The sequence below is a fragment of the Doryrhamphus excisus genome, chromosome 13 (assembly GCF_030265055.1).
Source record: "Doryrhamphus excisus isolate RoL2022-K1 chromosome 13, RoL_Dexc_1.0, whole genome shotgun sequence".
Lineage (NCBI taxonomy): Eukaryota > Metazoa > Chordata > Actinopteri > Syngnathiformes > Syngnathidae > Doryrhamphus > Doryrhamphus excisus.
The window spans coordinates 7,695,307-7,717,057 of NC_080478.1; the positions used below are offsets into that span (position 1 = coordinate 7,695,307).

The window sequence follows — 21,751 nt, forward strand, 5'->3', positions numbered from 1 at the left end:
GAGACTCAGTATTAGAACACCAGGTCCGTTTCTAACTCATTTTTGTAGCATATGTGTGCAATAACAACGTACAGTCCACCCTTACTACGTGTATTCGACAATATCGGTAACATGGCGATATTAGCATGCGTGCATATTTCAGGATAATATGGATATGCTGACATGTTGTCGCATTGTTATGGTTAAAAACGCCACAAAGAGGTGCGTTTTTCGTTAATGAAAAGCCTCTTGAAGGCGGAAGATGCCATTTTTTTTCCTCAATCGCCCTCATTTACATATCACAATCTCCATTCATAAAAAAGACGCTCCCATGCAACAAAAGCATCCATTAAACGCATCCGAGCGTGTCAGAAATGTGTTTAATGACAAACATTGTCCGTAGGTGGTTTTTAAAACAAATATTTTCGGTGAAAATGGGTGGCGGGTATTGTTTTACACCGCTGATCCCTTGTGTGCGCTTGTTGACAGTCAGTGAGAAATATCTGCTTCGGGAGGTGCTGCTGGTCACATGATCCCTTCCATTCATAAAGTACCTGGCAGGCCCATTCACACAGCACTGTACACTGTTTCGCATTGCAGCCACGGTCACACAATGATCACATTTCCTTTTCCTCTGCATTTCTTGAACACTTAAAACTGCCTGTTCGTGGAATGGGTGTTTTTTATTCATTTACGCCACTGTGTCTTTGATAATGTGTTTGTCACAGAGGAAGTCATGTGCTCCCCTCCCTCTTTTTTGCCATTTACACTGTCATGCTTTCTTATTGTGTGAAACACACCATGACGCTAAATTTGGTGCCTTGCAGGGGGTCGGCGTATTTAATTTGCTATTGTCTTTATAATAAACAGAACATACCTGGGTTTGTGTGCATCTCCATAAAACCACAGCTGGACTTGCCACCTAACGGCAGATTCGTGCTTGTGTTGATTCCACAAAATTCTGACATAGTGTGCACCTCCAAAACATTGTAACCTCACGATGATTGGTCGGGGTATTTGTAATTAATGTTGGCTGATATGGACCTTAGCATGTATCACTATATTTTTGGGATGTATCACAATATGATGATATCATTAAATTCAGCTGACTCTTATATAAAAAGCTACAAACCTTAACCCACATAATCAAATACACTAGTCTCAAATTGTAAAGCTGATTCATTGGTAACAAACTGTGCAATACAGCAATTGAATTTAGTGTCTACCAAACTCGATCAGTGCAAAGTATTCAGAATTCATGTTTACAGTTTAATAGCAGTAATACAGGTAAATATTGTCCTTTTTGACTGAGAATAAATGCGTCTTTGGGTAAATAATACGACACTGCATCAGTCATGTTGTCGTTTACCTCTCTTGTCGTACGGAAGGCTATGAGCAAAAGTGTTTTGTATTTTTGACTGGGTAAGTGTAGACATGCTGTGGATGGCAGACTCTTCGTACTCAACTCTGTTTGCTCTTGAGATGGTAGGATAAATTTGTCGCCTTTTCCCACCTTTTCCTCACCGTTGCTTTGCTAATTGTGCATATTATGGTCTCTTGCTCCACTTGTGCTCTATGGTAACCAAATCACTTCCATATTACAGCGGTACCTCCCTGTTTCTTCGTCTGTACACTTCTCCTGCCTTCAGTCATGCTAATTTCCTCTCTTTTCTTGTCTCTGCTATTGACCAGGTAGAGGTAGACGTGAGGCGCCAATGCATCAATAAAGTGTGCCACGGTTGCAGGAAAAACACCTAATCAACTCTGCTCTGTTCTGTTTAAAATGATCATTCATAACGGAAAGAAAAGAAAGTGGAACTGCCTCGCATCTTCTTTGTAAAGAAATACAGCACAGCACAGTATTTGGTTCATGGTATCGCCAAGGAGAAGCCAGAGCTTGAAAACATGTTTCTGTTGTTAAAATCTCCTGTTTGGGAGTACTTCACCTTCCTGGCGAAATAGGAAAACGACAGACTAGTGGGTACGAAGAAAACAGTGTGCCGGGATTGTTCAGTCGAGAATAGGAACAGAGGTACAAGATGGAACAATTAATGCTGCACTTCGGCCAAGCAGGACGCCCCTTTAAAAAAACAGTGGTCATGACTTCTTTTCATTAATTCACTTTCTATGCTTCTTGTCCTCATTGGAGGTGTTGGGGTATGTTGGAGCCTATCCCAGCTAACATTGGGGTAGCTGGGAGGACGCTGGGTACACCTTGGAGTGGTTGCCAGCACATACAACCATTCACACGCACATTCATGGGCAATTTAGTGTCCCCGGATAACATATTTTTGGAATGTGGGAGGAAGCTGGAGCACTCGGAGAAAACCCATGGACTGGGAGAACATGTAAACCCCACATAATTATGCCAGGGCATGGCATAATTGCATGTCATATAAGGACTGTAATGTGATCGCTCCTCACAAGTTCTTGATGATGACTGGCTCATTTCATAACAAATAAATAGGAACCCTCAAAATAATCTAACCCGCGAGTACATTTATGGGTGCAATAGGCTTGTGTCCTTTTAATTAGTGTGATCGCTCCCCTTGCAAGTACCTTCAAGCACATCTTCCAAAATAGAAACACACAGAATAAAAATAAGTCAGGGAAATTGCTGTAATACAGTATAGAAATGAAGGCCCAGGCGTGAATGCTTATCAGCGTACAAACGCATAAACAAGGGGTCGTCTTATATTCAGGATCTTGCAGTGTATACACGCAAACAAGCCTCTGCCGTGCAGATGCTGTTACTTTTTCAGTCTTCTGACTTGCCAAAATTTGCATAAGAGCTGGTGAATGTATTTGTTGTTGCGGATTGAGATTTGTTTTAACAAGCTGTGCATTATTATTGCCATTGGTTGCTCTCCATCACATTTCATTTGTTGTTGTTTATCAACACGTGGTGTCGTCAAGATCAGCATACCTGTATTTTTTTTTGTTTTGAATCCAGTGTTTTCCATCCACAAGGCCCCACATTGGGAAATATAGCTACATGATGTGCTGCCGGGTTTGTTCCTCTCTGCATGGTGGCGGCAGCTAAGATGGCGAAGCGATCCAAACATTGTTGCTAGGATTCCACCACCTGTCTTGCTTGCTTTGCTGTATGATTCATAGAAACGCAGAGGGAGCTGAATACTGAGGTTTGCTGCAACCATATCCACTCCTTTTGTTGTGTTTGGATTTTTTTTAATAAGATTTTGTTACATAAGCCTTGATTTAATTTTTGTTTGTCCACATAAATGGGATATAAGATTGATCCTTGTTTTTTCTGTTATCATAGGAGTTAATGTATAAGTTAATATGAGTACCTTTTTAATCACTCTTTGTCAATCAGAAAAAAAAGTCGGAATATAACAAGAATAATGTCATCATATGTGGAAAATGTCATTTTAGTTAGCTGCATAAGGTTGATTCATTAGTTTTAAAAGGGTGTAATGTTATAGAAAACAATGAAGTTATGTTTTTTGAAAATTAATGAAATTAATATTACGAGAATAAAGCGCAGAAGCACATTGACATGTTACTAGCATTATTTTCATTATCTCTGTATGTGGCCATAGCTTGTGCTTGCCACATGGTCTCGGTCACGTGGTTGAAACCCAGCAATAGGAGTCAATGTTAATAAATACTTAATTTTTGTCGTTGGAGCATAGAAAAACTGTTTGAAATAAAACTTTATAAATTGTTTTTTTAAACATTATTAGTGTCCTGTAAACATGAAATAACAGGCCTTTAGATATCTTTACATTCCTATTCTTCATTGGTTACATCACATTGTGCAACTCTTATGCTGCAGGAAGCCAAAACTTACCTCTTCCACACATAATGAGAGTTTAACCTTATTTTCCACTCGATCATGCCATGGCTGGATTCATGCTGTGTTAAGGTAATGTCTCATCAATGTTTTACATCCTTACTGTAGTCTTCGTGACTAGAATACTACATATCATTTGTAAACAGTGACCCTTTATGAAATAATTTCTGAAAAAACTTGATGTAGCGAGGGAGCTATAATATAACCATGATATTGCGAGAGATGACTATACATGCATAATTTTAAAGCATCACCCTCTGGGGTAACTAGTAGTTGCTTATTCTTCAACAAAAACTCTGCTGCTGTATTTTTGTTTGCTTTTGCAAAATGAAATAGGGTAATCGTGAATTTTATGAATGTGCATGCAACCTCGCTGATGTTTTATAGTAGTAGTTCTGCTGAGCATTATTAATGATGTGTCATACTCCACATGTATAGACTATTTTACTGCACATTTGACCAAAATGACACCAATAAAGTACAGTTTTCTTCAGAATTACAAAGAGTTAGACATGTGTTGTCCAAGGTAATTAGAAATCAAGCTGGTGGATTGCTGTCATCCGTGGCTTATAAAGTGTTCCTCATTGTTTACATGAGTGAGGGTCATTTGGCCACTCAGTGAAACAATCATGTATACAAGGGTACGGCCCTGCATTGTTTGAAGACTCCTGCTGTGCCTCACCATTGTCTGCTGCCGGTCAGGTGATTCCCCAGCGTTCTCTCAACTGTGTCCTTTTCCTATCTGCGTGATTGATTTGACAGCTCAGCGTTTTTTATCTACCATGTGGGTGTTGTGATCTTATCACCTGAGGGCTGTTTTGCACTCCCATTCCTGTGGCACAGCTTTCTCAAACGCATTCCTCCTAAACAGCCCTCATCAGGTCATGAAATGACAAAGGGAAGGCAGCTACTTCAGCTGTTAGGGTCTCGTGCTTTATGGCAGGGGTAATTGCTGATATCCCGTGGCACTTATGTTAAGCTAAATAATTTCCTGGACTATTTTATAGATAGTATTTCTGGGACGATTGGCTGGATGTGACCTTGAGCACGTACCTTTAGTGGCTAATCTATGCTAGACACGTCTTCCCTTTTCACAAAGTCTGCTGAGTTAAACACATGCTTGGTTTTGCTTCTGCAACTTTTAGGGAAGTGCTGCTTGTGACTACAGTGGTTTACAGAAACAAATGACACGTTATTTGTTAATGTGTACACCAGCGCAGTGGAATTATTCAGAGTAGATTGTCATGTGTATCAGGCCTGAACTGGGTGTCCATTCAGCAGTTTGAACTTCTGTTCTTGGTCTGTTACACTTCAATCCATTACTAGAATCTGGGTAATCGGGAACAAACAAGGCAATTACTTTGTGGTCATGACAATTTCTTTGGCTGTTCTAGCAAAAGGCTCCGGTCAGATGATGAAGATTAGCCATATTTATTTATAATGATTGGTAAAATATGTCAATGAGTTGGTAACAAATGTGACCTACTTTTCTATGAGCTGCTTTTGTATCTTCCTTCATTGTGAACTTCCTTTTCAAGAACACAAGATGCCGTTTATGGTCCCTGAATTGCTTTGAGTTTCGAAAAAGTGGTTAGTAGAGATGTGCGATACCACTGATTTCTTTTCCGATTAAAATGATTAAACAGGCTGGTGCTGGCAATACCGATCTCTACTAATACCGATCTACTAATACTTGGTGCAAATATACCGAACGTGTCGGGTAAATTTTAAAAAAGTAGTGCATTTCAAATCATAGCATACTGTATAGAATTAATTTTATAACCCAAAGTAATGTATTCATTTATTTTCAACAACGGAATATCAATTAGATCAGGTGTCAATAATTTAGTTGCTTTCCACTATTACCTCAAATGACTCAAGTTTTATAGTACCGATATTTTGATTTGAGAATCGATTTTTAGAGCCAGAAGATCCGCTATCCAATGGATTTATATTTTCATATTGATCCACACATAACTGGTTAGCTACATGCTGTGGAGCTGCCCTTACAGAGGCTGCTGATCGAATAATATAACTGGTATGGTAGGTAATGTTTGAATGACATCTAATTTTGTTTTTTTATAGTGCTAATCAGTGGCATTGGTAAAAGTTGCGATTGTGGGGTAAATTCAATTATTTTTAATAGCTGGATTACATGTTAGTGACATCTAAATTACTCCGTATGGACATTCCTGTGTCATGTGACTAAAAGCATTATTGAATATATTGCTCACATTCATTCTATGCAATCTACCGACCTGTTATTGTTGTATACTTGTATACTGCCAGTTGTATATTGCCAGCTCCTCCTGGCTTCGTCTTTGCTTCTGAATTGAATGTCGTTAGCGGCAGCGCCATGACACTCTATGAACTGGAACATGGTTGTAGTAGTCGTACTATGCCAGCAGTACTGGCGTAATTCAGTCGGTGCCTATAAAAGTACCGGTACCCGTCCCTAGTTGCAAACTTGATTAACAAGCAGTAAAACACAACATGCACGGTGTAAACGCAGTCATACAGCCTGAGACGCACATAGACAGCCGCACTAGCATGCTCTGTTAAACGGTGACAGCAAAGAGAAGAGTTTTTCTTCCAGCTTAGCCAGTGTTTCAAGTGGCCGCTTCGGCATGTTTAGATTGAAGGGGGAAGGTTAGTCATTGTGACGATACACTGCCACGATTGAGTAGTCCTCTGGGGAAATAGTTCCTCAACTTTACTGAACAGCATTTGTTGTCAGTTTTTGTCGTTTAACAGTGGATTCCGTTTTTATTGGCCAATTCCACCCTAAACATAGAGCCTTAAAGGAACTGCAAAGTCTCTCCCCCAATAAGACGATTTGTTGTCGGCCTGTCAAACTTTGGATCTCCATTTGGTGAAATTCCTTGGTTCAAATGTTTTGTCGAGCATATTGAACTGGATTGGTGTAAGTAAGTGAGTTTTTGGTAAGCTCTGTGTGAAACCTGCTAAATTACCCCATTCTCACAATGAATGTTTTGCAGCTCCGGTCTTGATCCAGTCCGGCTTGCCGCAAGTGCCACTCACACTGACTCTGGTAGACTCCGGCTGCGGAAACCCACAGCTTTACCAGTGCTCTGGTGTCTGGGAAAAAAAAAGACAGACTCCAAAGTGATTCTTTCCGTTACGCAGTACGGCCGCAACAGAGACGCACTGGATTCAGTGTGAGAGGCTAGGGTTAAGGCCTTCTTCACTCCTGGAAACTTAAGTTGGAGCGCAGACATTCCAGTCTTCCATTTTGTTCATCTTTCAAAATAATTTGTCCCATTGAAAATACTGGGGGAAAGGAGAATTGTATCCATTGTCTAATTGCCACCATCATAAAATCTTTTACTGTGAGGCTAGCTCAGGGGTGGGCAAACTTTTTGACTCGCGGGCCGCATTGATTTAACAAAATTGACGGGGGCGGGGCATACTATACATTTTACACATAACAGTCCACCTGGAATTATGATCATGATCCCAGGTTGCATATTATTAATAATAATAATACACTTTACTTGTATAGCACTTTTCAAAATACTCAAAGACGCTTTACAGAAAAATGGACTTGAATAAAAGCAAGTAAACAGAGTAAAAGATACATTAAAATACAACATTCATTCGTTTATACGCAGTTAAAACATGGGTAAAAGCGGGGCACAGCAGTCAAGTATAAAAGTTCATTCATTCATTTTCTACCGCTTTTCCTCACGAGGGTCGCGGGGGGTACTGGAGCCTATCCCGGCTGTCTTCGGGCGAGAGGCAGGGTACACCCTGGACTGGTCGCCAGCCAATCACAGGGCACATATGGACAAACAACCATTCACACTCACATTCATACCTATGGACAATTTGGAGTCTCCAATTAACCTAGCATGTTTTTTGGAATGTGGGAGGAAACCGGAGTACCCATAGAAAACCCACGCATGCACGGGGAGAACATGCAAACTCCACACAGAGATGGCCGAGGGTGGAATTGAACCCTGGTCTCCTAGCTGTGAGGTCTGCGCGCTAACCACACGACCCTGTGTCGCCAGTATAAAAAGTTAGACATTAAAAACAGATTTAAAGAGGTGGGTTTTTAGTTGTTTTTTGAAACTGGGAAGGTCAGGGTAAACACGCAGTGAATGGGGCAAAGAGTTCCAGTAGGGTGGGGGCAGCAATGGAGAAGGCCCTGTCACCCCATTAAGTTTAAATGAAATACTTTGGAAAGAACGGGCAGGCCGTATTCTAACACTTGGCGGGCCGGATGTGGCCCCCGGGCCGTAGTTTGCCCACCCCTGGGCTAGCTTGTTCGTATTGTTCCGGATTGATGTCCATCCAAAGATGGTATGTGAGGGAAGACCTTACACTGCACAATGTTTAATTCTAAGCAAGCAAGCATAGCAGATCACAGCAATTAAATTTCAGTAGCCACAGACATCAGATAAACTACCTGATTATTATTTGACATCATGCATGCGTTTTTTCAGGTTTCCAAAGATGCAGAATGATTAGGGAGAGAGTTTTATAAAGTGACTTGGCAGACACAATATTTATGAACCAGCGTCTCCTTGTTCTAGAGGCTGTCCTCTTGATTGTTTGGGTGATTAATGGCGACGGTCCTCTGAGTAACCAGACGGCTTAGACTGCCTGTGACGGAGACAAGACGACCGAGGGAACAGACATTGTCCCACTCCCATGCTTTACAAATGTGCCTGGATTTTTGCCTGCATGTAAAGGCTGAGCCACTTCCTCTTACACATTTCATTTCCTTTTTGAGTTTTAAGTTTTAATTTCAAGAGCTCTCTTTGAGCGGTTTAAATGTCAGTACCCAACCAAGTTCAGGGCAAATTTCAGATTTTGGGGTAGTCAACGAAGCACAGCAGAGCTAGATGTTTTCTCCTGCGATGGCTGTGATGTCCACAGACATTATCGCGGGTCTTGTGAGAGAATAACTTTATCTTAATCGTGATTATTGTTTGGAATTGTGTGGCATGTGGGACCGTGAAGGCTGTGCCTTGTTGCGAGATCTTGGCTGCAGCTGGCCCGAGACTGTTCTTTCCGACGAGGCCGCAGACATAAAAGAGCACAGATGTAAATCATAAACCTTGTGTCTTTGATGGCGTTCCCAAAGCCTTTGGGAACAGGAAGTGGGTTTTTGTGCATGCCACAAATGTATTTCACTGGTGTGTGTGTTTTTCTGTGCGATGGGCATTCATAATAACCTGTTAAATTTTATTTAGTAAATCAATAAATTAGTCATTTCCTTCTCAAATTATATATTGGAAGTTTATACATGTTTATACATGCATATGTTTTAGCTATGACCAAACTCGAGTTATAATAAATATGACTTACTGTCTTCACAGAAGTAATGTACAATTTGGACAAAGCATGGTAGAGTATTAAGTCACTGCCACTATCATGGAATCGTGTTTAGACATTATGTTAACAAGACATGACATAAACGGTGTTAATACCATACTTTCAAGCCAAATGCTGCTTGTAAAGGTGTTCCTTTACAGAACCCGTCCATCTGTCTCTTGTTCTCTGCAGTTGATCATTGTTGACCTTCCTCTTTTGGTAAAGAAAGTGTATAGTATCACTTGAATACTATGAACATCCAGCAGCAACACAACTTTTTGGCATGACTGCTATTTCAAAATATACTGAACCAAGTCAACAATCTACCTCGAGAAGCATTTGCTTACTCTTAGCTGATAGGTGTGATCCCAATGGCATCACTTCCAGAAATGAGGCTGAACTGCGAGAGCTATAAACTACAAATGTAATTTTTGGGAATTTACCTTTTGCTTTCAAAAATCAAACAATGTTGAAGATAATTACAAACAATATATAACATATTTGGTCAAAGTTGCTGAACTTGTCAGTGACCCTTTAAGAACCAAAAAATTATCACTTTCACATGGAATAGGAGGAGAAAATTTTTCATTCTATCATGTAAGACAGACTATGACTGACCTCATGCAGTGTTAAGGTAATGTAATATCTCATCAATGTTTTGTGTTATTACTGCTGCCTAGTGACCAGAATACTACATATAGTATCCATAGTCTACATGAAACAGCAAACAAAAACAATGATACAGTGAGGGAGCAGTAATGAAACAGTAATATTTGGATAGACAACTATATCCCTTTAACATAGCAATGCTATTGCAACATCAAGCGTTTATAGCATTGCTTGTCCGCCCTTTTTTTGGAATACACTCGAACTGGACTAGTACTGTTGGAACATAATCTAGTGGGGTGTACAATTCTATCCTTAAATGTTGTAAGAGAGGCTAGTTTCTGACCTCTGCAATACTAATGATATTTTTGCTACAAACCATAGTATAAGCTGCTATAGTAGTTGGGTTGTGTCTGATATGGCTTGTAGGTCGATGCCTGGTCCCTCCAGCTTTGTCCTTCCAATGTCAATAGTTAAAAGTACCTATCATAATTTCCGGTTTATAAGCCGCTGCTTTTTTCTCATGCTTTGAATTTGAACCCTTTTACAATGATGTGCCTAATTTATGGCTTAAAAATACATTTTCCGTGATGCTTAGAGCGTTAGGGACGTGGACTAGTGAAGTGGAAGCTAATATCACTTTTGCATGTCTGACGTATCTCAAGTATAACAGTACCTTACCTTCGGTTTAGACTACGTGAACCACCAACTCTGCACTATTACCAATGGGTTTCGAAAGGCTGGACTAAATGAAGACGACAGCTCAAGTTAAATAGCTATTGGCCTAATGAAAACGAAGAATGAAAACGAAAGCGAGACAAAGGAATTATGATTCTTGTCAAGACGACTTCAGTGGTTTTAGTTCCCAGGAGGAGGAGGAGGAGGACGGCGATGAATGACTTTTTTTGGTAGGGTACTATTTAACTAGTTATTTTACACTCACTGTTCATCTAGGCATGTTACAACACACTGTTTGGCATAAAGTGTTTATTTTGTCAAAAGTTGAAAAAATACTTTGGGTGTAGCATCTTTTTGTTTACTAAATATCCAGTGTTACATCGTGGACAACTGCGGTTTATGGACAAGTGTGGACTATATATGTACATAATTACAAATCTTTTTGAAATTTACTGGTTGTGCTTTTATTTTGGTGTGCTTCCTGAAGACCTTTTCATATCAAAGCAGGCCACAGACGCTGCATCAGCCAAAACCAATGCTTCTTCTGTTTTGGTAATGTCATTTGGAGTTGGTAATCTGATTCGTATTGACTAGCGCTGAATGGTACCTAAAAATATATTGAGGATCCAAGAATGGAATATTTGGTTGGAATTACCTCAAGGTATAGGTGTTAAAATCAGTGTTAGAATGCGATGTTGCCAAAGGGAGCGTTTATACTAGCAATTTCTCATTTGAACTCGGGCGATAGCCAAGCCAACAACAAGAGAATCAAAACTATGAATTTCTACTGTGTTTACACTTGCATGTTTGCGTTAGCGTGTGGCAATGGACACATTTGGTCTGTTGTTAGCCCTGTTTGACTCACAAATGTACACCAACCCTTCTTCCTTGCCAGCAATGAGAGAAGAGAACAATCACATGACATTTGTTGTCACGCATTTTGAATGGCCTAGATATTTTTTTTTTTAGTGTGTGGATAGAAACCAAACCTAAGGACATACCGCAAATACCAGTTATCAGTTAAATTCAGTTTTGTCTGCCTACACGCTATTATGGTCACCGCATGTGATGATTGTAAGTTAGTTTTTTGCCATATTTGTCTGTGTTTTGTCAAAAGATGTGTGTGAAATGTCGCTACATTATATACTGCAGGGTTGTTGTGTTTTCCTGAGTCAGTCAGTAGCTTAGCCAAATGTTCTTGTGAGGCAGATGACTCACCAGCAGCCTGAGGTGTTGCAAGGAGATACTGCAAAAAAATCTCTTTCACTTCTCCTTCCATAGGCTAAGTATTGGCTTTCACTGCAGCTAATAAAGCAGGCGTGTGAACGCGAGCTGTTTTTGTGGGCGTCGTCCGAATTTACGAATGGCCTTTTATTAATGTCTAACATAAAGCACCCCCAGTGCGTGTCTCTGTTCCTGGCCCTCGTGTCATAATTTGCTCTGCATTCATGTTGCGTTGTTGTCATTTCTTTAGCCGTGCCCTTCTAGTTTTCACTTATTCTGAGTGTTTGAACCATGGCTAATTGGCAAGCTGGTTTGTGGCGTTCATATGTGTTGCCACGCTGGAAACTGTGTGGCTCAGTTGGGAAATTTAGTTGGCTTTTTAAAAACATGAAACTAACCTAGCTTTTACACATTTTCACCCCCTCTGCTATTGCTAGTTGTTACTTTCCTAACAGAGGATAAGCTAAACAATCGGATTGGGGTAAGTAGCTTGTGTTTATTTTGTCAATGATATTTTAATTATTTTCTACAAGCCAAATCTGTCTAGTAGAGCTTGACAATCTTTCTCTGCTTGATACTGAGTAGAGATTTGGGGCGATGGAAAAAAAATAAGTCAAAGGGGGAGACTTTTTCTCCCCTTTTCTGATGTTAATGAGAAGAGGAATGGTTTTCCTGCTTTTAGCTTGCAGAGTGTGTCTCTTCCCTACAGCATGCTCCACTGCTTGGACATTGTGGGAGTACAAAACTCCGGGCCAGGGATCCAATAACGTGAAATTTCAGCAGAGAAGCAGCCATTGTGTAGCAAGAGGCAGGCAGAGAGGGTTTTTTTTTATTTTGGTAGAAGGAGGAGACGGAGCGCAGCAAAGGGAGGGCGACTTGGCTGGCTCCCAGGGCTCAGGCCACATCCTTTCTCTCCCCTCTCATTCGTCACTCCTCTTCCTTCTTCTTCTTCTCTTCGTGTCTTTCTTTCAGTGCCCCCCCCCCTCTTGCCATCCAAGCCTACCCCCACCGCCACCACTCCTCATCGGGGTAGGAAGCCAAAGGCTGAGACACAAGCAAAAGCATGATGGCATACTGGAGCCTAGTGAGCCATGGGCCAGAGCAGTAGACAAACGGCCACTTTGTCCACTTAGGAAATGGTTGTCCCAGGATCCCACTTCTCCACCACACACTAGAGCAACCGGCCTCAAGGCCCACGCCTGCCCGGTCTGCACGTGCTTCCCCCATCACGCCTTTTCTCCACCACAACGTCCTACTTTGTGTTCCTCCTTCCACTCCAAATCTGTTTTTTTTTTTTCAAACTCTTTCATAAGACCTGAAATAGTCAAAATATACCCTTATTGTGGCAAACGCCCTGTTTTATAGAGGCACTGAAAGCCTGCGCACATCCTTTTTTTGTGAATAGAAAAGGCCCTATTCAGATGCAGTAGGGAGCTGTTGACTGTCACCTCGGTCTCCACCCTATTCCCATCCGACTCTTCCTCCCTCCTCCTCCACAGTCCTCCATTACATTCTCACCCCTCCCTCTCTTTTTCTCTCCTGCTTTTGGTCGGAAATGAAGTCAGTCATCCAGCAGAATAACTTGGAATAATTTGGAATGGGGGACTCTTTTCTCTCTATTAACCACCTCACCCCCACCCCAACCCACCCCCTTTCACTGCAGCTCACAGGCCCAAGCCAGCTGATGTGCTTCCGCTCTTGATTGTGTGTCCAGTGGACTGTGTTCTCCCAGCAAGGGGCGTGGAGGACAGCCTTTGTCTGAAACATCCCAGGAGAAAATTCCCTGTGTGTGTGTGTGTTGCACTTAGGTGCCTTTTTAGACCACTTGCTGTTTGGACCATAAGGAAGGCTCACATGAATGAGTAGCCTCTTTGCTTTTAACATCACATAAACTGATTTTTTTTGTTTCACAGTGAGGTTTTGTTGGATGCTTACAAAATAAAACCTGAGTCCACTTCCTCTCTGGGTCCAAACCCCCTCCTCCCTGTGAGCCGTCCCAGTGCTGGCATGTGCGAGATGGTACTTCTGAAGGGTCAGGTCTTGGTCATTGTGCCCTGGTCATGGCTGAGCGACACCACCGCCTGCCTTCTGTTCACCCCAGGAACCCCTGCCTGACTGACAGCCCCTCCTGCACCCATCACCCCCACATCCTTTATTGGGGGAGTTTAACAGCCACCGTATTTCCGTCTCTTCCTGCTTGTAAATTGGTCCAAAATGTTTTGTTTTTTTTACTATGGTGAGACCAGGCGTTTGAGTGTAAAGTTGAACACAGCTTCTCTGGTGCTGTAAAAGGTGTGACCAGAAAGGGTGGTGCTGGGAGATTGTCAGCGGGGAATTTGTTCTCTTGACTACCAACATGAGCCAATGCTGTTCACATTTGGGGGAGCATGAGGCAGCAAACCCTACACATTTAAATATGAATACAGTGAGAGATGATGTTTAGAAACCATTTGTTTGCTGAATAGCATAGTTCTAAACTACTTACAAGGTAGCTTAGGCTTGTTTTTTTGTCTTGTTTACATCAGCCATCAAAGATTGTCAAGGGAACCAAATCCTTATCCATAGCAGTGGCATGCAACGATTGATTAAATGGAAAGAACACTGAATGCAAAGTTGATAAATGATGTTTTGAATCGATTCAGGAAGGAGATGACACAAAAAACGGCGGAATAAGAATAATGGGATGAAAAAACGGTGTGGAATTTAGTTTGAATGTTTTTGCATTCACACCTTCAATGTTGGTTTTTACTGAAATTGTATTCATGGACACTTCCACAGCATGTGCACATACACAAAAGCAGTCAGAGAGAAACGACAATCTGGAGTCATTGCGTGGTTACTATAGGCTATACATAGGCAGATGTTGGTAACTAAATTTAGCCACGTCAAACATAACTACCAGGTGTGTGTGTGTGTTGCGTCTTACGTACTCAAAACAGGAAGAGGCGGGATACAGTGCTATTCATACATTGGAATGTTGCTGCCCTCTAGGCAGCTGGAGGAAGAGTCCCTATAATTTATATTTTTATCATATTTTCCACAGGAGGCGAATGCTGCAAACTCCTGTTTGTATGTACCTATGTTATTGAGCTGACGATGCTACCGGCGGAGATGTGCCGAAGCAATGTCTTTGGTTTGTGTAGCTCAACTTACCTTAGTTGATATGATGTAGAGACACAGTGCCTCTGGTGGTTGCAGCCAGGTAGTTCACTCCATTTGTTAGCTTTAGTTGCTTCAAGATGGCATTATTCAACAGTTCGTTTTGTTCGATTCCAATGAGTGCTGTCCAAAAATATATGCTGGGACAGAAACTGCCAGCTGTAGCCAATCATGATCGAGAGGATAGTGGGGATTGGCTTTGTCAAGTTACGACATTCAGAAACCTTCAGCATCACAACTGTATGTAGTATATATTTTGAATTTTGACCCTGAAAATACATTCATACTTGTGCACCCACCCAAATTTAGATTTGAAATAATCATTCCACCTGGGAAAAAGAACTTCAAATAAGTCATCAAGGTCCGCAAATTAATGACAATCATGGAAGAAAAGACATCACTTGACTAAGCTTCCAAGTTTTTTTTTTAAACATTCCACACTACAAAATAAGTCATGCAAGTGTATGATTTGTGCTGATATCGGATTGATAACAGTGTTAGTGTTAATATTAAAGGCCGCGATATTGGTATCTGCTCAGAAGTGAAAAAGTTGTATCAGGACACCCCTTATGTTATTTCATTGATTAGAAAAGAAGGACTAATGAGACAGAACTGCATTGTTTGATGATTAATAGAGAACATCATATTTTCGTATAAGCCTCTGGCAGGCACATGTGTGCGGATTGTTCTTGTAGAAATGAGGCAACAAATGTCATCAGGACTTTGGTCATGTGTCAAGATGTTTTCAGAATCAAAAAACAAAAGTTTCTAATGTAATGCTCGCCGACTCTATTGATAATCGCAGAGCCAAACTTTGCCAAGGGTGTGGAAGGCAGGTGAGCAAAGGTTACCCATACTGAGATCCAGAGAGGTGAGGTAGTTTAAGAGAGACATTGGCATTTTGTGGAGGAACCATTTCTTAACCATGCAAAGTATTATTGTCAGCGGCTTTGGAAACTCAAATAACATATTAGGTTATGACCTCATTGCACGACTGTCAGAAACTCAACCATGTGTCAAAGGTGGACATCCAGATCCTCTTTAATATGTTACCAGGAGTCTGTGCAAAAAAAAAGAAAAAATGCTGCTCTCAGCACACCCTGACCTTTGTCATTTCCGGTGGCCTAATGTTGTGTTATCTAATCAGCTAAACATCTGACTCCAGGTGAAGTGGCAGGGAAGGCTACAGTGGTGGTGAGCAAGCAGAAAAAGGAAGAAGAGACGTGCAGTTAGGATTTATGATTAATGATTTTTTTACAGTCTGGTGATTACAATGGGACCGTACAAAATTCATTCATTCATTCATTCATTTTCTACCGCTTTTTCCTCACGAGGGTCGCGGGGGTGCTGGAGCCTACCCCAGCTGTCTTTGGGCGAGAGGCGGGGTACACCCTGGACTGGTCGCCTGCCAATCACAGGGCACATATAGACAAAAAACCATTCACACTCACATTCATACCTATGGACAATTTGGATTCGCCAATTAACCTAGCATGTTTTTGGAATGTGGGAGGAAACCCGAGTACCTGGAGAAAACCCACGCATGCACAGGGAGAACATGCAAACTCCACACAGAGATGGCCGAGGGTGGAATTGAACCCTAGTCTCCTAGCTATGAGGTCTGCGCGCTAACCACTAGACCGCCCCACGTACAAAATATTAAATAAATACACATTTCTTACTGACAACATTGTATGTGTCATTGATTTTTTTTTCTACAGGTATAAGGAGACGGATTGGAGCTTAAAGGGGGACCTATAATGCTCATTATCCAACTCTTTGTATTGAGTTGTGGTCTCTAGAGTAGCTACACACAATAACCTGCACAGAAAACTTTTTAGATTTAGCAGAATCTGCACCTATTCCAGCTGTATTTCCTTTGATTTGTCCTTCCTGCCAAAACGGTATTTTAATTTATTCCACCCTTATTCTGCCTCTGGCCATGCCCACTGCCCAAAGTGCTTTCCAAACTATAAACCATATAAGGAAGTCCGCCCTTCTGTGACGTCACAATTGAACGGTTTCCCCACTCCTTTTCAAACCCAGCGTTTTGAGCCATCTCAAACTTCTTTTAGAGCTCATTATCTGTAACTTTGGCATTGTTTAACATGAGAATACAACGTAACTATAACTACAATAACTACATTTATAGCTCAGAAAAGGGGGACAAGCATAATAGGTCCCCCTTTTAAACAAATGATCGCTCACCCACTACACGCAATTACAATTTAGGTAAATCAGTTTGTTATATCACTGTATCAGGAATAGTAACTATGGGCCGCACACGGGATATATATATTTGATTGTGATGTGAGTCTTTGACCTTGCTGCTTTATATTCTATTTTTAGCCTGCTCTTAAAGATGGAACATTAATTGAACAGCTTTGAGTACAAACCCCCTCAGCTGTATTTACTTACCATTTACTGGAACCAGGATGTTAATTATCATCGCCACCTTCATGACGAGAGTGAACATTGATTTCATGCATAATATTTAATGAGATATAATATTTATTCCCCCCCCCCCCAGTGACAGTTATGCGCGTGTGAGAGCAGTGGTCCTGACGCGGGATGACTCCAGCGGTGGATGGCTTCCCCTGGGCGGTGGAGGCCTTAGCTGCATTACCGTCTACAAAGTCAACCGGGCTGAGGACAGCGGCAGCACCCACAGCAGCGGCAACAACAGAGGGAGCACCGGAAACCTTAGCCCCTGTAGCTCCAGTCCGACTCCCAGCCCCAGTCCCAGCCCGAGCCCCAGTCCCACAGCGGTGGAGTTCTACATAAAGGGCGAGAGGCTCAAAGACAAACTGGTAAGGAACACTCAGTGACGCATAGACACATGTACACTAGTAGTTGATGGTTAGATTACACAAAGGGTGCTGGAAACTTTCATTACAAATATGGGTCCATATTGACAAGATGCCATCATGCAGCTGATTTTTATGCATCAGAAACGAAGGAAGGGAATGTGTATTGTTGTGCGATATTTCTGATTTCGGAATGTTTTCTGGTTTGGGTTCAAGTCTGGAGACACTCTTGGCCATTCCATCCCCTTCAGCTTCCCGTCAGCTTCCCGAGAAAGGCACTTGGCCTCTTGAAGAGGTGTGTTTGGGCTCATTATCAAAAACTGCCACGTAGCCCAGTTTCCTAATTGAGAGTGACGGTACATATCGGAATGAATGTTTTGCTCAATGAACCACAGCTCACCAGTGATGGTGGCACTCATGCAGCCCCCTGACCATGAGGCTAGCACTACCATGCTGGCTCCTCACTTGTGTTGCCTTCTATTAAGACAATATTTGTTAATCTATATTTGTACACAATTGGTACCTAGTCTCATTTGTATTTTCCCTGGAGAAGATAGACTGTAAGATAAAAGGTTGCTGTGAGGTGTGCGCTTTTGTAGCTTGCCAGTTCAAAGACGTCTTAAAAGTGGATATTACAGTTTTGTGGAACGACAACTGTTGACTCTTATTAGTTTGTTGGTACTGTGTTGATTATCTGCATCTCTATCGCTCTCAAACGCACTGGCACAGGAGGCGCTTGTTCGACTTTTCCTCCGTGGCACAGGTATCTGAAAATAGGAGCAAACTGCGTGACGGTATGATGCATGATTACATCATCAAGGAGAAGGGCAGATTACTCAGGAGCCGAGAATGATGGATGGAAGGGTGTGGGAAACAGAGTTTGGAAGGGATAGAGGCTTAAATGTATAATGAAATTCACCCTTGTGATTAGCATACATTCTTGTACATGTGTGTTTACAGTATTAACAATTTTGTAAGAATCTGCACAGACTGACAGCATATGACAGTCACTCATAAATGTGCTATGCTATGTGCTATTGTACACTTGCAGTATCCTAGCCCTGGATGTGAGACAACATTTGATGTTCCGAGGTGGAGGCGGGACATGTAAGACCGCACTATCAGAATTCAAAAGGAGCTTTTCCTGTTGTTCCAGTTACCCCTTTTTACATAGACCTTGATAGGGCGCTTATTCTATTTCCTGTTGGTTGGTCCTGTTGGTTTCAACAGTTCTTGACTCACAGTATTTTGAGTTATTTATTATGAAGTTATGAATGTTATTTTTGCCTTTAAGTCGCCTTCTCCTATACTCACTGTAAGACGTCAACCAAATGCTGTCAACTGATGCCTTGTCTCTCATTGTGCAAGATTTGGATCTGTACCAAAATGCAGTGTAGCCTCCACCCTTAACCAAATGAGTTTGTAGTGTAATATAGTCATAAATGAAAACACAAGCAATGGGTTTATACTGAGAGGAGTGCTCTGCTGTTTTTAAGAACCACCTGCCAAAAACCCAAGTCAGAGATCCTCTATATGACATGTGCTTAAGGGCCTACTGCCAAAACCGCTCGTCAAAGACCGTCCATATCAACTGCATCCCGTCATCACCCCTTAAATTGCTCATGACACCAAAACACTTGTTAATCTTGTTATTTTTGCAGTGAAAATATAATTGATTGGCATACTTCCTGTGCTAGACATGTGCTCCAATTTTGAAATATTTAAAATTTTTGAAAAATTTTTGACACATCTTCCAGGACTGGAGGAGGAGCAAGTGATGTTTTAACATTTGCACCCGGAAATTCACATTCACTCTGTTGTTATAGTCCGGTTCTGGGGGAATTTTCTTTGTTTGTTATATAAGATTTTTTTAATGTTATGCCCGCTCATTGTGTTGAAAGCCTTGTGCTGAAACACTCGAGGAGACAGAGTAAGCTGGTTGACATTTCCAAAAGACACGATTCGCCTCGTCGGATGCGCCAGAAAAATTTGTCAGACATGTTTCAATACTGCCCTGCAGATGGAAATAAAAAGTCAAAAACCCACAAGACGTCCATCCGTGGAAAAGCGTGCAGAGGAGGTAATATGTCAATCCACATTTCTTCTGCTATTATTGTCAGTAGGACCCAGCCGAGTGCTGGTGGCTAATGTAGTGTTGATTTGTAACTGGCTTGTTATGATGTGCTAGCTAGGTGGCTATCTTCGCAGCATCACTACGAATATTATGGGTTTTCATGGCAAGTTGCAAGCGAAACAACAATTGCTTTCTTCATCTCTGTGCAATGTGCATAGAGCTGTCAGTGGCTATCACTGTCAGTAAAACATATACCGGTACTCATCACAACACAAAATTAGTAAATGTTATTATTGTGTTGACTTGTCCCTTTGCGTACATTCATTGCTACGCTTGTTTGCACCTAGTTGCTGGTGTACCCATTCTAGACATTAATTGGTAGCAATACATGGATGCCTGTCACTCATCTTTCTTGCCTATCTTTCAGTCGATCTCTCAGTTTCAGTAAGTAAATCCAAATGTATTCTTTAAATCTTAGAATAATAGTACGGGGTTTCCTGCCAGGACTAAATAAGCAGTGATCATTGCTCACCTATATTGTATTTTGCATTGCGCATTGGGCTGTTATCAGTTATCACAACATAATATGAGTGAATGTTATTGTTGTGAATATGTCACTCTCCTGCCTTTGGTGTGAGTTCATGGCTGCATGCATTTGAATCTGGATCCCGGCACGTGGTCTCGCCATAATGTCATAGCCGAGATGGCCAACAAAAATGTTTTCTATCCTGCTCCCACCACTAACATTTGGTCCCTGCAGCCAGATAATAGCTTCTAAATAAAGACACCATTTCAGAGCCTTTATTTTGAAGCACTGTAAAACTGAACACACAGAAATAAAGCATGTAAATTATAATTACATAAGATGGAAAATAATTTATCTCAGACATTCAACATAAACTAAATGCATTTGAACAACTGTGCTAGCCTGTTGCATAATTCACGCTGAAAATCGCATACCCACCCTAGCGATTAGCATTTAAATGGCGACTTCGAACCACTGATACACATCTAAATATGAGAAATGAACAGATAACTTAAACAGCTGGTATTAAACACTTTCTCGGGCTCAAACAAGACAGACAATGAAGGTGTTGCATGAAAAAATTCCTTTCAGAATAAAATTGCAATATATATATATTTTTTGCGCAGGCAAACATCCACAAGGTGAGAATCACTGCTCTACAGGACAGGACCACATTGTGGTTTTCCAGGACCTACTGCAAAAACACTAGTTTTGAACTGAACTTGTGTGTAATTCCATTGTCGAGACCCGCAGATATCCCTGCTTTAGAGTCACACAGCCATGTTTTTTGTAACCTGCTTGCCTAACATGTTGCATTGTAGATCTAAAAGTCATCTCGTTGAGGCTGTGGGATACTGAAACGTAAATCTGGCTGTGAAAGTGCAGTGATGTCAGAACACTGTGGCAAACATCGTGACGTACAGACTCTGGTGGCCTTTTAACGCTTTGACATTGGCAACTCGAGGCTGCCTGGCGTCTAACATTGCCTTTGACTGAGCACATTTTATGTGTTTTGTGTTCAAGGCTTCAAGGCCTTACTATGCTTGTGTACATGCCTGTGTGTGTGTGTGTGGCACAGGAAAGGGTGTGACGGGAATGCTCTTGTACAGGCATGGGCATACACATGGCTCAGAGACCCCGGCGACTGTTCTGGGAAGTGGTAAAACACCCGCTTGCCGCCAGCGTCTAACCTGCTCCCCAACCCCAGTCGCCACAACAAACACTCAGCCATATGTAGGTCTGTCAAGATGCCACCCAGTGCCAGGGTGCCTGGTATGGACCGCAGCGCTCTGACGACCGTTTGAGGGCATCAGAGCGACAGAGTGATGAGTCCAAGTAAAATAACAACCGCAGACAAACCCACAGACGACTAATGTTAGTCATATGAGACACCCAAGCATAGCATTATCTGTCCTTGTTGTAAACCATCAGTGGGTTGACTACATAAGTCAATGAAATACTGTAATTACCTCTGCCAAGGAAGTTGTTTGCTTTGGTGTGGGTTTCTCTATTTGTTTATGTGCAACTTCCTGGTTACA

At 41.6% G+C, this 21,751-nt stretch overlaps 1 protein-coding gene across 1 annotated transcript in view; it reads left to right on the forward strand.

Annotated features, from left to right (window-relative positions):
* The window catches only part of spred1 (sprouty related EVH1 domain containing 1), a 39,823-nt gene that overhangs the window by 864 nt on the left and 17,208 nt on the right, over positions 1 to 21,751 (forward strand). Inside the window, exon 2 of the mRNA XM_058091542.1 lies at positions 17,337 to 17,616. Coding sequence (XP_057947525.1) covers positions 17,337 to 17,616 — 280 coding nt within the window. The remainder of the gene's footprint in view (positions 1 to 17,336; positions 17,617 to 21,751) is intronic.